This window comes from Trematomus bernacchii, unplaced genomic scaffold (assembly GCF_902827165.1).
Source record: "Trematomus bernacchii unplaced genomic scaffold, fTreBer1.1, whole genome shotgun sequence".
Lineage (NCBI taxonomy): Eukaryota > Metazoa > Chordata > Actinopteri > Perciformes > Nototheniidae > Trematomus > Trematomus bernacchii.
In genome coordinates this window covers 2,672,200-2,687,471 of record NW_022987739.1, presented here as the reverse complement: position 1 = coordinate 2,687,471, position 15,272 = coordinate 2,672,200, and the positions used below count along the sequence as shown (strand labels likewise).

The following is a 15,272-nucleotide window of genomic DNA, read 5'->3' as shown; positions in this document are numbered from 1 at the left end:
ACTTGCTAATGAATGTCTGGTGCCAACAAACAAGATCAATATCTGCGGCTGTGGCTCAGTGGATAGGGTGCTGGACTTCGAATCAGGGGGTAGCAAGTTCGAGTCCCATTGCAGTCAGCATGTCGTTGTGTCCCTGGGCAAGACACTTCACCCCAAGTGGTTCCTGTGGGGATTGTCCACAGTACTGAATGTATGTAAGTCGCTTTGGATAAAAGCGTCTAACAAATGACATGTAATGTAATGTAATATCTTTAAGAAACATTTATGAGAATGAAATTAAAAGAAATGTAATACCTCAGGAACACCTGTCTGTTTTTATAAATACCGGTCAAACTCAATAAAATGTAGCTCATCAGTAAATACCTCCAATGCCTTTCCTCCATCTGCCAGTATAAAGCCCAGAGCTCACTCCTCAGCTGTGAATATTTCAGAGATCTTAAATCATGGAGACTCGTAACACTGAGCAGGCTTGACTTCCAGCCGGGGCCCTAAACTTGGATAACTTGGCTTAAGCTATCTGCCATCTTGGCCCTTACCAGGATGACAGTTGAGCCAAGTTTAAACTCAAGTGGAGGGAGGTCAGATGCTCCACCCTCCTGGGTCCCAGGCAGTGACATAAGTATTTACGTTGGCCTAAGTGCTGCTGATGTAACCAGATTGGTTAACTGGGGAGGCTAAACCACGAAAACAAAATAATTGTTTTTTTTTCCCTTTCATGAACAAATTATCATAATAGCTCATGAATAGTGTTTGGTTTAAATGTGGGTTATAAAACAAACTTTCTCGCTTGTTTATCTATAAAGGCTGATTCCCAGCATTGTATTATTTCTCAACCGTAGCCCAAATGTAGACATATTTTGTTTAAAAAAGAAGAATTATACGCTTTTAATGTTTGATTTACTTGTTATAATTTAACCTTTAATGATTGCAGCATGGAACAGTGATGACTGAAGCTCACTGATGAGAATAAACTAAGGTTAAAGCACCATCTGCTGGCCAACACACTACAATTGAAATGATTATCTAAGCAAGCATGACAACGAAACTCATCAGACACAAACAAACAGTACTTATAATAGGTTGTCTTTAAATTTAAATGAGTTACAAACAACTCTAATTAGAGAACAACAATTGTGCTTGGTCACAATTCCAGTGCAGTGATCTGATGCAATACAGTGTGAAGTGATGCAACGTGTCTCTGTGTGTTGCAGTGAGAGCTCTGACCTGGAGGGGGCGCTGGTTGGATGCAGATCGGAGCTTGTTTGATGACAGGCAGCACAGTGGTCTGCAGGGGCTGGATGATGATTGTCTTTGTCTGCAGGGGGGCAGCATGAGCGAGGGGCACAGCTGTAATCAGGGGCTTCGGCTGGATGGAAACCTTTGGGCCAATCTGAATCGGCCTCTTGATTGGCTGAGCTTGTCTGGCTGTTATGTGAATGGGGGGTTGGGTGGAGTGAGAAGAGGAAACAGTATTCAGGTTAATACAAGGAAAGGTGGGAACTAGTGGAGTACAAAAACTTCGTTACTGTACTTAAGTACATTTTGTTCTGGTATCAGTACTTTACTCCATTACTTATTTTTCTGACGTCTTTTTACTTTTACTTCTTACATTTTCCAAACAGGCTGGTTCCTTTAGTTTGAATATGTGTTTGGTGGCGTGATCATTATTATTTAGAGTCATTGCGTGCCTATTGATTTGAACACGATCCGTGTATCCATCATTTCCTGGTCTTCTCTAAAGAAGAGGGACCAATGAAAACGTTGTCATGTTGCCGTTGTTTAGCATGGAAACATTCATTAGCTAACAATGACATTATTGTTCTATTAATATAAAGGGAGGTCAGGTACTCTTTAAAACAGCTGCTAGTTATGGGTACTTTTTACTTAAGTACATTTCAAAGCCCATACTTCTTTACTTTTACTTGAGTAAAGAAGTTTAGTCAGTACTTCTACTTTTACCAGAGTATTTTTAAACACGAGTATCTGTACTTCTACTTGAGTAAAGGATGTGTGCACTTTTGCCATCTCTGAATACAAGGAAAGGCTGGTTCTAAGCTCAGGTGAGGAAATGTGTATTTTTAGGAGCAAGTTCTTTTCCAACATTTTCCAGTATGTTTTTACTGAGAGAGACTAGTTCTTCTTTGTTCGTTGGGTTAATTACATCCCAGAATGGTAAAAGTCCAGAGATCAAAAATCCCCACTGGATTTTAAACAAAGCGTAGAAACATATTTGACAGCTGCTGAGCGAGCAGATGTTTGGTGGTGGAGCTTCCTCACCTCGTGCCGTCTGGCTGTTCCTCTTCGGAGCTTTCTTAGCTGGAGGAGAGTTTACAGAATAGCTGCTGGACTCTGAGCAGAAGGAAACAGGAGAGAGCTGAGATTGTGGAGAGAGAGCCTCGTCCTGGAGGGGAAACAGAGAAGATTGCTGCTATTAGATATTGGACCTCTTTTTTCTAGACATCAGAAGTGAAAAAAAGCATGGTTGTAATCCTGTGGCAACGTCATGTTAACCCCTTTAACAGTAGCACTGAATAATTTCAAATCAATGTCTAATGGCAACCACTTAAGACATATATAATTACAAAAGCATTTCTGATTTTTGTGGGAAATTGTAATATTTGCAACATTAATCTAATTTGGATTTAAAAGAATATACAAACGATCTTGGTATTATTGTTGCGAGGATCGGTACCATACACAAAGGTGTTTTAAGGTGTAGAATACAATTTTAGGCCAGGACATCTTTGCAGCACCAAAATACTTTGTTAAGAATGGCGAAATTGACAAAATTGCACCTCCTTAAATGTGGATATTGCACTTGTCCATATTGACACTTTGATACAATTCTGATAACTTGATCAACCACTTTACAAAGTTGAATTATTATGACTTCTGCTGCTCAAAAATGCATATTTGTAAGCTGTGTCAGTTTTTGCACAAGGGCCTAATATTGTCAACCAACAGGCTTCTAATAAGCACATTAAGTCATAGTAGCTTTTGGGTCGTGAATGATGCTAGCCTGCAGTTGTCATTACTCATCAACAACCTTCCCAAGAAAGTAGAGAGCACTATCTGACAAAATACAGAATGATTGCTGTCACATCAGATGAAATATGACTCTAGTGTCCTTGTCACTATTCAAAGACTCCAGTAGACACATGTGTCCTTGGATTCAGTCAGGGTGATACAGTAACAGAGTATTGGTGCACACATAGTTGGGGCTAGACAAAGATGTAATCCCTGTCCTTGTTTTGACACACTGTGAAAACATCTGCCCGCTAAATTATGCAAATGTGGCTAAAGTTGTCAGCACCTCATATTTAACGAAGGGGCGGGGCAGCGCTCAGGCGTGCGGCAAATTATTAACTTGACAAGGTGTTTAAGGCTTTTGTTAATAAGTGTCTAAAGTGTGTATCCAAAAGTAAAGAGCAGCTGTTAATGTTTGGACACCATCTGGATGGAGCTTTTACTTGTCCCAACTGCGCACCAAGAGGGGAGCATATTTAAATACCCACAGCCGATAACAATGGTACACATTTGCATTGGAAATACAAGTGAAATACCCAAAAAACTGAGGAGGTCACAGTGTTGAAGACAGTGACTTACTTGTAGGAAGTATGGGGACAGGGCCTCCACAGAGCCAGGGGAGGGGGCGGAGCTCAGAGTGTGAGCAGGTGACAGAGAGTCCACGCTCACCTCACCATCTGGATGCACAAGGACAAAGACGACAACAAATCTGTCACATATAGAGGCTTATCTTCTTAGGCAGAAAGGATTTACTATCACTGTTTATTTCCACACATACATTCAACGATAAACCCTTTCTATATCCTTTGGTTAATTTAGCATAAACCACTGTGTCCAATTTATTCACACTTCAGGGTTTCAACATCTTTTAACTTTGAAATCCAAGCACTTTCAAGAAAGACTAAATTAAACATTTCCAGACTCAGGTCATCAAAGCCTTCATCATCACATTAAAATTGTAACTATAAATGCAAGTTGGCAGAATTACTTTGTACCCACATCAATCTATCACACTCCCACACATGCACACAAACACAGGAGACAAGTAGCCTAAAGAAGTTCATCTTCACCATGTGATCAAGACTGTCATAGCAAATCAAATCATGAAGCAGCCATGTAAACATTAAATGTACAAATTAAAGTCACTTGTTTTGTTTCCTTATATTTCGCACAAATGAAAGGCAATATAGAACTGCTAGTACTCTTTCCCAAATGTAGATAATTAGACTTTTTTTATTTATTGTAATATTGAGTTAAAAAAAAATGCTTTCAATAATTGGTCTATTGGTTATACTTAATACTTCAAGCTTCAGAAAACAAAAGTTTACCTAAGAATATTCTATCCGCCAAATCACATTACACAGGTTACATCATGGAAAATATATAAGAGATGGACATTGGAAAGTTCAGACTTTTCTTATTTTATGCTGAAAGGTGATAACCATGTCTTCACAGATGTCAACATGTACCTGTGCAGCTGCTCCTGTCAACTTCCTTCCACGGCAGTATGTCAATGTCAAAGTCCAGGTCTGGACCCTCATTGGCCTGAGACATCAAAGAAACACTTTTAAAACAAAAGACTAGCAGATTGGGAAAAGATGTCTGACCAACAATCTGAGTAATGTGCATATAATAATAATAATAATAATAATAATAATAAATACCGCAATAAACCGTATTTGATTTTGTATAAATTTACATTATTTAATTTCATATTCTGATCTTGTACATATCCCATATTCTATTTACATGTATATAGACTTTTTGCACTACTTTTTATTTTATGATATATGTTGCATTGTTGGACGAGCTCAGGTCAGAAGAATTGTATTGCCATTTCTACACTGCAGCTTTGTGCATGACTATAAAACCTTTGAATCTTTGAATAATCACTATATATTTTGTTGTTCACTGAGCCATGCATTTGTGACAATTGCAGAAACAGGGACCATTGCCAATAATTCCTGTTAGTCTCTTAAGTATTCCTGAGTACACCTGACACCTACAATGTAAAACATGCTGTTGTTCCTGTATCACATTTCCTTACATGTTTTACAATGTTAGCTAATAGTGCACCTGCAGCTGTGGCTCTCCCCGACGGTTAATAACCACAATCATTTGAGTTTCAGGTTGACAAAATACATTTGCATACTGAGAGGAAGAACTACTCACATAGCTGCCATGCTCCAGGGCCTGAAGCAGCTCTTCTGCATCTCCCATGTAGTCGAGCTCATCAAACAGGCTAATGTCTGTGGAACAACAAGCATGAAACATCTAGTCAAACTGCGGTCACACAGATAAACAGACGAATCATGGCTTTAGATTTCACATATCATGATTTATCCCAGCAACAAATGCACTCATATATCTGTCTGATTAAAACAAATATCCAATTTGGGTATGAACTGGCAAATAAGGATAGTGTAAAGTAATTGACGCTGTTACTATGTAGTTGTTTAACTGTGGGCATTGTGTCCATAATTCATGTTTATTTATTTTTAACGTCAGTGCTGATCAAAACTACCAATTTTTACAATTTCGATGTCCGATAGTTCACATGATGCAACTGTATTTTATTTAAATAATAAAAACTGAACAAAAATATTTTCTGTAAAATAAATGCTAGGGGAAAATGTAAATAATAAATGTCAGGCTCAAATGTTTTTGGCCTATTGTTGATAATCAGTCGCTGGTTAATTTGGAGCTGTGGCTCGCCAGTTCAACATGTCGAATCTGAGGCCAATTATGACATGAGATTGGGGGCAAAAATAAATCCTTCGGGTTGGTTGCTCAGCTTCGAAAAACAGCGGCCTAGCGACAGACAAACGGCTGACGCAAAGAGAAGATGGCAAACACTATTTTCATTAGACATCTTTATGTCATATGATAATTGGGTACCACTTCACAATAAGACTACCCTTATAAAGGGTTCACGAATAGTTTGTAATTCATTTATTAATTAGGTTGTGAATACTTTATAAATCATTAATAAGCTTTTATAAGACATGAGATAAACAGGGCAACTGTGACCGGTTGCTTGCCAAATAGTGAGCCCACATTTATCTGTACTGCTAAGTCTTATATTGGCTATTTAGCTTACTTCGTCTTCTTCATTAACCAGCATCCTTGGTATCTGTTGTTCACTGAGTTGATTCTCGCTAAGTAGCGAATATGATGTTAGAACTGGTTTATAAATGGTTCTTAATGATTAATAAAGTGTTTACAACCTAATTCATAACCTAATTATAAACCCTTTATGAATCCTTTATAAGGGTAGTCTTATTGTAAAGTGGTACCCGATAATTCTAACTGTCGGATATTAGGCTAATTGGTGAGTTCTTGTTCTGAAGTTAGAATCATAAGAACCACTAAATTCTACTATTTATGTATCAAGTCTACATAATGCCGCCACCTGGTGGCATCTATCATGTTTCCAACCCAGTTGAGATTAAACCACGCCCACGTCTGCATTAGCGTAGCTTTGCACGACTGCGTCACGGATGTATAAAGAGAACGCAAACAAAAGAAAAATAATAATAAAGGAAAATAAAATAAAAAATGTTTTATAATAATAATTGAACAAATAATTTATTTTAAAAATATATATTATATATTAATATTGAACGATTAATCAACATTTATTCAGCTATGCATAACTGTGATCTTATCTCACATTTAGAAGCGACTGTAGCTGTCAAATTCATCTTCCGTAGGAAAACGCAATCGTCAAGCGGAAGTGGGCGTGATTAAATCAAAACTGGGTCGGAAAAACAACAGACGCCGCCGTGTTACGGAAAGTTATTTCCTGCCACGCATGCGCAGAACATATGTGATATTTGTCGGTTGGCAGCCTTCACACTAGAAAAAAAAAGAAACTGTAAATGTATGCAATCATTTATGGCATTCATAATTAATATCTAATTCTTAACTGTAAATTGTTTTCATGTATTTAACATTAGAAATGTATTAGTCTGGCCAAACTTTTTCTGTTGAGATTCCTGGAAAGGGATATGACTTTTCATAAAAACAGTTGATTCAAGAACAAAACTCTGTTATTAGATCAGTAGGGACGTCAAGTGTCCTGTTTGGTTTGCCGTACGTAGCTGTCCAATATGGCAGACCAACTCGCGCTTGCGCAGTGCAAATCGGGCAGACATGCAAATCGGGTGGTCAGTGAGACTGGTTCAAATCCTGGTTCAAAATTCGAATGTTGTGCTCGGTCAAAACTTGTTATTTTATGCATCAGCACCTTGTATCTAAAGTGTATGGTCAGGACCTTAGGCATGTTCACTGTGTGTATTATGTCTAGGCGTATTGCTGGTTATTTTTTCACAAAACAGCCAAACCCAGCAGGTCTCATCCATCAACATCTACTACAGCGAACGTAGCTAAGCTCAATGCTATCTGTATTTAAGACTCAAAGCACATGATAACAAGACATCTCTTCACGTATGTAAATACAGTCTATGGTAAGTCCGAGCGTTGCAACTTGTCACAATATGTAAACTAAATGCACCTTTATACTAATAAATATATCTGATTTGGTTACCTAAATGTTGTTAAACTCTGCTTCACTCTATGGGTCTGTCTGTCTATGTCACCTGACGTCAATTTAACCATGTTAAATAGCCTACTATAACAGTCACCTTTAGCTTGTTTGTTTGTTAAAAACCACAGCAATATCGGTATACCTTTAAAACAGTACAGTATACCTTTACAGCCCTACAGTATACATGTTATTATAAAAGACAAATAAAACCGTAAACAATGCTAAAAATTCAAAAACATCACCTGAAAAATACAACTCACAGCCCTGCCATGTACATGAAATAACTTAGTACAACCACATTTATCAAACAAATAAAAAGCCAAAAATGGGTTTTTAGACTTTGTGTCTGTTTAAAGCCTCATTAATGGTTATTATTTACATTACAGATCAGGCTCAGCAGGTTACATCAGCACATCATTTCCTTATACAGCTAGCTAACGAAATGCTAACTGTATTTGCTATGACATGAAGTGGATGTAAACAGTACAACATCAACCTTCCGCAAATGTACGAGTGTCTTTTTAACGGCAACCTTGTCACAAGATACAGTTAAGAGTCATATATATTTATATTTATTATGTATATCTGATCTGTTACCTCAATTAAAAGCTAGCTAACGCTTCTTTCCTGTTTGGGTTAACTTACCCCACTCTCCTCCCTGGTCGATAGACATTATCCCTGTTTCACTATCCATCCCGGGGTCTTTTTGAAGATTTTCTAAGTATAACGCCAAGTTGGTCGACATCCTGTTTACAATTCATGAGTCTATTGTCTCAGAAAAACAAGCGACGGCTCATAGGAATCATTCATGTTGCAGCTGTTTAGGGAGGAAATGTCTTGATAGATACACGTCTGACTTAACCGTAAATCTACGGGTGCCACCGAGGGACAAAAGTGCGAAACCACAGTGTTGGGAATTAACTAGACACTGGTGCTGCCTAACCAGGCCACTAGGCAGCAGTATACAGTAAGGATACTGCACTGAAGGCTGTTTGCACCACAGCTGACCTCTTCGTTAAAAGGATTAGTGGTGGCTCTGAGTTCATGACCGAGCAGAGGAGATGTATTTGAATTTTGCTTAAAAAGTGTGACTTGCTGGTGATTTGTTATTGAATTAGTAAGTCACTTAAATTGCCCCCATTTTGAAAACGTAGCTTTCTTAACTCTTGGATATGTTGTTCAGAATCAGAATCCCTTTATTAGTCCCACAGAGGGGAAACGTACATTGTTACAGCAGGATAGATAGAGACGGAAAGTAAAAATATCACACTGTTAGATAAAAGGGCATGCATATAGTATTTAACATGAAATAAAATAAAAGGAAAATGTACAGAAGTACACATTCAGGGTAAATAAGTCAGTTAGCAGTACTTGTAAATTAAAATAGGAGTAACATTGCTGTATACTGTGTGGTAGAGGGTTGATTGCAGTGGTCAAATAAAATAATATATTTAACATACAGTAGGCTATAGATTCTTGTTGGAATGGACAACCTAAGAAGTAGCAGCCAGTAGTAACTATTAGCATATAAGTTCTGTTGCACAACTGTATATGCAATTTTGCTTAAATACAATGATTGTAAACTAATGTTGAGTCAAGGATTTCACACATTAGCTTAGTGAGCTAAAGGCCTAAGTAAGAATAAACAGTCTCTTTATGTAAGTAGCACTTAACATGTTTGGATTATTCAGAGCTAACGTACTTGAAGAATTCTTGCTGTTCTGAATTTGTATTCTCTTGGTTACTTGCACTTATTGTGAGCTAAGAGAAAAGAGGGGTCGATACCTGATAGTCTCTTATATTCTTGAAATTAAGTCAAACTAGCAAGTGGACCTTGCCTGTTTTCAAGCTCAATAATCAACTTTGGAGCTTAAATTTTAAACCGGCATGGATAAATTGTTTTAAAGGGGATATTATTTTAAATCAATTAAAAAGACTAAGCTACTGAGCTTACCTGTCATTATATTACATTACATTGCATTTAGCTGACGCTTTTATCCAAAGCGACTTACAATAAGTGCATTCGACCAACAAGATACAAACTTGAAGAAAACAGAATCATATAAGTACATCAGGTTTCATAGAGCCAAAACATTTCAAGTGCTACTCAACAGGCTTTAGATAAGCCAGTCCTTTATTAGTATACAAGTGCTTTGTTAGCAATTCTTTGTCAAGCCATTGAATCTCATGCTTCATCCATCCTTAAAAGTAACATGATTGAAATTTCTGAAAAACTGTAACGAATGTGATTGTAGTTTCAAAATTCAACCAGTAAGTGTGTATCCATACAGAGTCCCATGAAGAAAGTTTGATGAAAACCTTTTTAACAAAAACAGGTGTTTATCAGGCAGGGAGGCTCTATTTCAATACACTATAGATTTGCATCATGGGAAGTGTAGTATGCAACCTTGTTCATGTAAAAATCATATCTCTGCCCCAACAGTTATTTTAAAATAGTTCCCTGTGTAATTTTTATTAAGTGCAATAATTATCTCCTAGATTGAAATTCAAGAGATTTCATATAAAGCTGTCTTCATGACTCTTAAAGAAAATCGCTGGTGTTTGTTGATGATAACTCTGTTCAATCAGAATATTAATCATTTGAACCAGCACACTTAAATGTCAGTGCACATATAATTTGATCTAGCTCTTTTGAGTGCCTGTGATTATAGAACAAGATGTGTTTGAACTGCTGCTACTGACATTCACACATATAGATCCTGTGGGTTGTGTATACACTGGACACACACACACGAACACATACATGACATATTACACATTTGGCCTAAAGCTATGTCAGCTTCCTGTTGAATGCATTCCAAAAGAACGGCTTCATATCCGCTCTATCCGTAAACATAACTCATCTCATGAGAAAGACATTTGTCTGCCGCAGAATAAACTCTCTTCCACAAGGTATGCTTTTAAACTTTGTGACACATTGTGTGCTAAAAATCAGTGGCTGCATTTCATGTCGTAGTGAGATTAACCTGAGATGGTCCGGCTGATTCCCTGGTTCAGCACCACTCTGAGAGAACAACCCCCAGTCTGTATTAAGTTATTAAAGCAAGGTAAATACTAATATAGAGGTCAGCCATCTGCCTGGAGTCTGCAGTTCACAATATAATAACATACACCTAATCAACTAATGTAAGCTATCTTGTTTCATGAATCAGGGCTTACAGTACGTGACCGTGTGACTGGGCACTTTGTTCAAATCCAATGTTGCCTTTCACGTCAAAGTCAAAATGTCAAACGTTCCTTGCAGATCTTTACAATATAAACCGTGCGTATAAGGCTTTATCACGTGCCCTGGTGGTAATGATAATGCACTCGTGTGGGATTGGAGTGGTGTGGTAGTAATGGCGTGTCTTTAGTTTGCGGATAGTTCACGGCTCATCGTATTGATTGTGTGTAAAGCCCCTCAGCCCAGACATGGACAGCAGATTAACAGGTTAACCTGATTTGTTTGGAGAAGGCTTTAACGGAACATTTGGGTAAAATGGATAAAGAGCGTTGGACACATTGTTGATGAAGCTGCTACAATATATTTAATTTATTTTTATAGTTTTTTAGAACAAATTAACCCTAACCCTAACTCTGTTTATTTTTTTACAATGAAGCAGAATGTAATCATTATTACAATACTAACCAAGACTTTTACAGTATTTTGAATGATAATTCAAGAATTAGGGTTAGGTATGTACAAGAAAAATGTTCGGGGAAGATTGATATGACAAAAGGATGTCAAAAGAAGCAACTTCAGAATCAGAACCTGTTTAATGCCAAGTAGGTTTCTACATACATTTCTGTACAGGATTTTGCTTTTGTCTATAAAGGTGCTTACATAAACACAGAAAGAGCAATGACATTTAAAATAAGAGCAAAATAATTGCAAAACTATTATGGAATAAAGAGGTAAGGTAAGGTAAGCATAAATATATAACAAAAATAAATACAATGAAAATATCACAAATTACTGTGAAAAAAATATGTACAATACATTTGATTTCAATGTGGAATTAAAAGTGTTTGTCATTTGCAAAAATAAAATAATAGAAAAATGTTCAAAGGTTCACAGTACAGAGTATAAGAAAGAGTTTGGAGCGTTCAGATACCAGGATAATTGCAAAGATGTGCATTAACGTAACACATTTAATAAGAAGAAATATCTTCTCCATGGCATCATAATAGTTAATTCAATGGGGGAAAATTGGTGGCAGTCTTGTTTTAGCTTAACCAATTGCAAAAATTCCAAACAATTTAACAGATAATTATGTCAAGTAAACAAAACCGCAAACAACATCTATGTTCTTTTCTGGTAATCTGCTCTCCATACTCAGAAGATGTCTGTGTCTTTCTCAGAACACAATTTAAACCCAATTCAAGCACTTAACATTTGGGCGCTGTCATTATCTGAAGTCATGATGGCTAAAGATGATAAAACATTACCTGCACATTAGAGAGATGAAGTGAGGTAAAAAGAGCACTTGAATCCAATTATTAGCAATCTGTTTTGGCTCAGAACGTTCTGCCAATACAATCCAACCATTTATGGCTGCTGAAAAAACAAAAAGATGTGAAGTTTGGAGCTGATTTTCAGTGCAGGATTGGAAACAGCAACTGTGTGTGTAATACCTTAAATGATGCCAAAAAAAGTGACACTGAGAGATAACAAAAAACTAAGATGGATAAACTGTCATAGAATTTGTGCATTATTACAATTGCTCAATTTTGATTTCTGAGGAAATGTACTGTGATTTGTGTGTCTTCAATTCTGGTGTTTTGGCCTCTTGTGAAAGAAAATCTTGTTCTCCCCGGGTTCTTTAAAAATAAATAGAAATAAAGACCATGCTGTCACACACAATGACCCTAGACAAAAAGCCCCCATGCTAGTGATCAGACAATGTAAACCTAATTAGGCAGAAAAGGAGGAGAAAGAAAAGTTAGATGGTGGTATTTGTGTGTCGCTGGGCTTTTAATTAGTATTTACCACCACACAAATCCATGTCATTTGGCAGAGGTCTGTTAGTGTGACGACAGCCTGTTTCCAATCAGGCGTTGATTTCTGCAACATGTTTTTCTTCAGAGAAACGAAATCAGAGTTCATCTAGATGTTGAAATAGGGTCTGGATATTTTTTGTGCAATTGCTTCTTTTTTTTCAATACTTAGAATAGTTGACATGCATAAACAGGGAAGAAGTATTTTCTGGTGAACCACTAGCAGTGAAAAGGAGCGAGGACAACGAGCTTCTTCTTCTGAGCAAAGAGAAACCCCTTTTTGCAGAAGGCTGTTCGAGCTACATTTCATCTTTTGTGTGCCAGATTGATGACCTATGAGATGGATGATGTTCTGTAGTGCTGTGTAGCATTGTCTTATCCCGCCCGACACAAAGAGGGGGAACACTTATCATCTCAGGCTTATGTATGGAGCAGGGGGCAGGGGTTGTCAGAATTGTGAAGAGGGTCCAGGAGGGTTGGGGGTGGCGGGGGTCCCCCAGATAAAGCGTGGTGGAGATGGGTTAATGACAGCGGAGGCAGATGGAGAAGGCCGTCTCCCATGACTACGCGGCCAAAAACCTCCATCCTGACGCCAGAGAAGGACAGATACAGAAAGGGAAGGAGAGAAATAGAGGAAGGATGCCAAAATAAGAGAGAAAAGTGAAACAAGATCCTGTGTGTGTGTGTGTGTGTGTGTGTGTGTGTGTGTGTGTGTGTGTGTGTGTGTGTGTGTGTGTTTGCAAGCCGCCAATCTCCATTATGGCGTGCTGTTTTAAGGTGTCTTTAAACAGGCGGGTTATTGTTTGCGTTAGCCTTTTAGCTGCACGGTGACTCGCTGGTGGCCCAGGTTAGAAGAGCTTGGTTTAGGATTAGGCTTTGGGACATTGTTTGGTGGGAATGGTGGTATGAATACAAAGGGATTAGTGCAAAGGGTTGCTTCATTGACTGTGAGTTTGTATGTGTGTGGGGGGTGGAGGGTGCTGAAGTTGATGGATGAATTGAATGGCCACCAAAAGAAAACATTTTGCTCTAATTAGGCAAAAACAAAATAAAAAAATGGGGGGGGAAATCAATAAAATGTGATAGAAACAAAACAGTTTAAACGACACAATGCCAGCAAACGTTATTGATGTTGTGACTTATTATAAAAGAGCAATTAAATATGAATAAATAAACTGTAAAAATGTGGATTCAATTTTTTCAAAGGGCCACCATTCATGAAAAGAGAAAAACACACATGTTTTCCTGAGTTCCCACGTTCCTTTCCTGATGCATGGAGAGGAAGAAAAGCCCTACCAGAATCACCTCAATGCCTTGAACCATGTGCCACCATTAGGGACACACAAAGAGAGATCTGACAAATGACCGTTTTAACGTCCCTCTTTGACTTTAATGAATTTATACGTTATCTGGCCCCCTAATGGAGACTGCGGTGGAGGGGCTGGCTGCAAGGCTATAACAAATGAAAAGCTCTGATTAGTGTAGAATGAGCTGAGAAAAAAATGCCATTCATCTTGGTTAGCATCCTCCTGTGCTCTTTTATGGGCCGCTGTTACAAGGACGGTGGAGCCGGGGGTGGCTGTCCCATTAGCGGCCGCAGAGTGGTCAGCGGCCCGGCGTTGACGGAGCGTCTGCCCGCTCCGCAGTTCAACGCTGTGAATGCCTCAGTGCGGCTTGACTCCTGAATAACCTTCCGAGGGACCGGGAGCCTCACCCCTGCATGACCCCACTGGAGAGGGGTGTGGGGGGGCTCCGGGGGGTACCCAGACCAGAACTCCCACTAGCAATAGGTAAACACTGGAGGGATCCCCTCAGAAAGAGACAGCAGGAGAGTTAAACAGTCAATTTAGATTTATAAGCCTTAAATTGGAATAGATTTATAAATTATAAGCCTTAAATTGGAATAGATTTTAAACAATGCCTGAAATTAGATTGTTTTGGTTCAATAAAAGGCTACATGTTCTACTCACACTAGCTAAAGGTAAAAACTGGAGAGATCCCAGAGACGCAGTAGTAGCCTATAAACTGTGTACATTTGCATTTTTATATGCATTTAGTTATAATACATTTTAAGCAATGCCTGACATTAGATACTTTTTGTATAATCACATAAACTACATATTTTTAAATGATAATTTGGTAGCTTTCTTCTCATACCCACACTAGCAATAGGTAAACACTGGAGAGATCCCCTCAGAGAGAGACTGCATGAGTGTAAAAAAAGTGTACATTTTTAAAGCATTCACTTATAATAAACATGAACTTATATGAATATATTTTATCTGGTTAAATAATAAGATACATATTTTTAAATGATAATTTGAAAAGCAGCTTTCTTTTCAAATTAACATTTCAGGAAATGTAACACAACATGCAAATATTGACATTAAATGTTGATCACAGCAGTGTATCACATGACTGCTAAAGAAAATCCCAACTACATAAAAGCAAGCCTTATTATGTTATTAAATCTAATCTAAAATGGTATATATATGCTATAAAAACTTGCATTACTATTAATGTTTAAATTAGCTTTTTAGACTTGCTGGCTGCAGTGGTTTTCAGTATTGAGTGAGATTTGTTCAGATTCTTCTGCGAGAAAAAAAACACGTTGCATCTAAAACCACCACCATTTTTTTTCTCTCTTTCCTTTTTTTTGTCGTGATTCCAGGAACTAGCCTAACATTTACTGTGAACA

The 15,272-nt window shown here is 37.9% G+C and overlaps 1 protein-coding gene across 1 annotated transcript in view; it reads right to left on the bottom strand.

Moving 5' to 3' along the window:
* atf6 (activating transcription factor 6) overlaps positions 1–8,442 on the bottom strand; it is a 43,111-nt gene extending 34,669 nt beyond the window's left edge. Inside the window, exons 1-6 of the mRNA XM_034146334.1 lie at positions 8,222–8,442; positions 5,200–5,276; positions 4,497–4,572; positions 3,607–3,704; positions 2,278–2,401; positions 1,225–1,425 (exon numbers count right to left, since the gene is read on the bottom strand). Of these exons, the coding sequence (XP_034002225.1) occupies positions 1,225–1,425; positions 2,278–2,401; positions 3,607–3,704; positions 4,497–4,572; positions 5,200–5,276; positions 8,222–8,321 (676 nt within the window). The 5' untranslated portion in view covers positions 8,322–8,442. The remainder of the gene's footprint in view (positions 1–1,224; positions 1,426–2,277; positions 2,402–3,606; positions 3,705–4,496; positions 4,573–5,199; positions 5,277–8,221) is intronic.
* Positions 8,443–15,272: the final 6,830 nt, after the last annotated feature.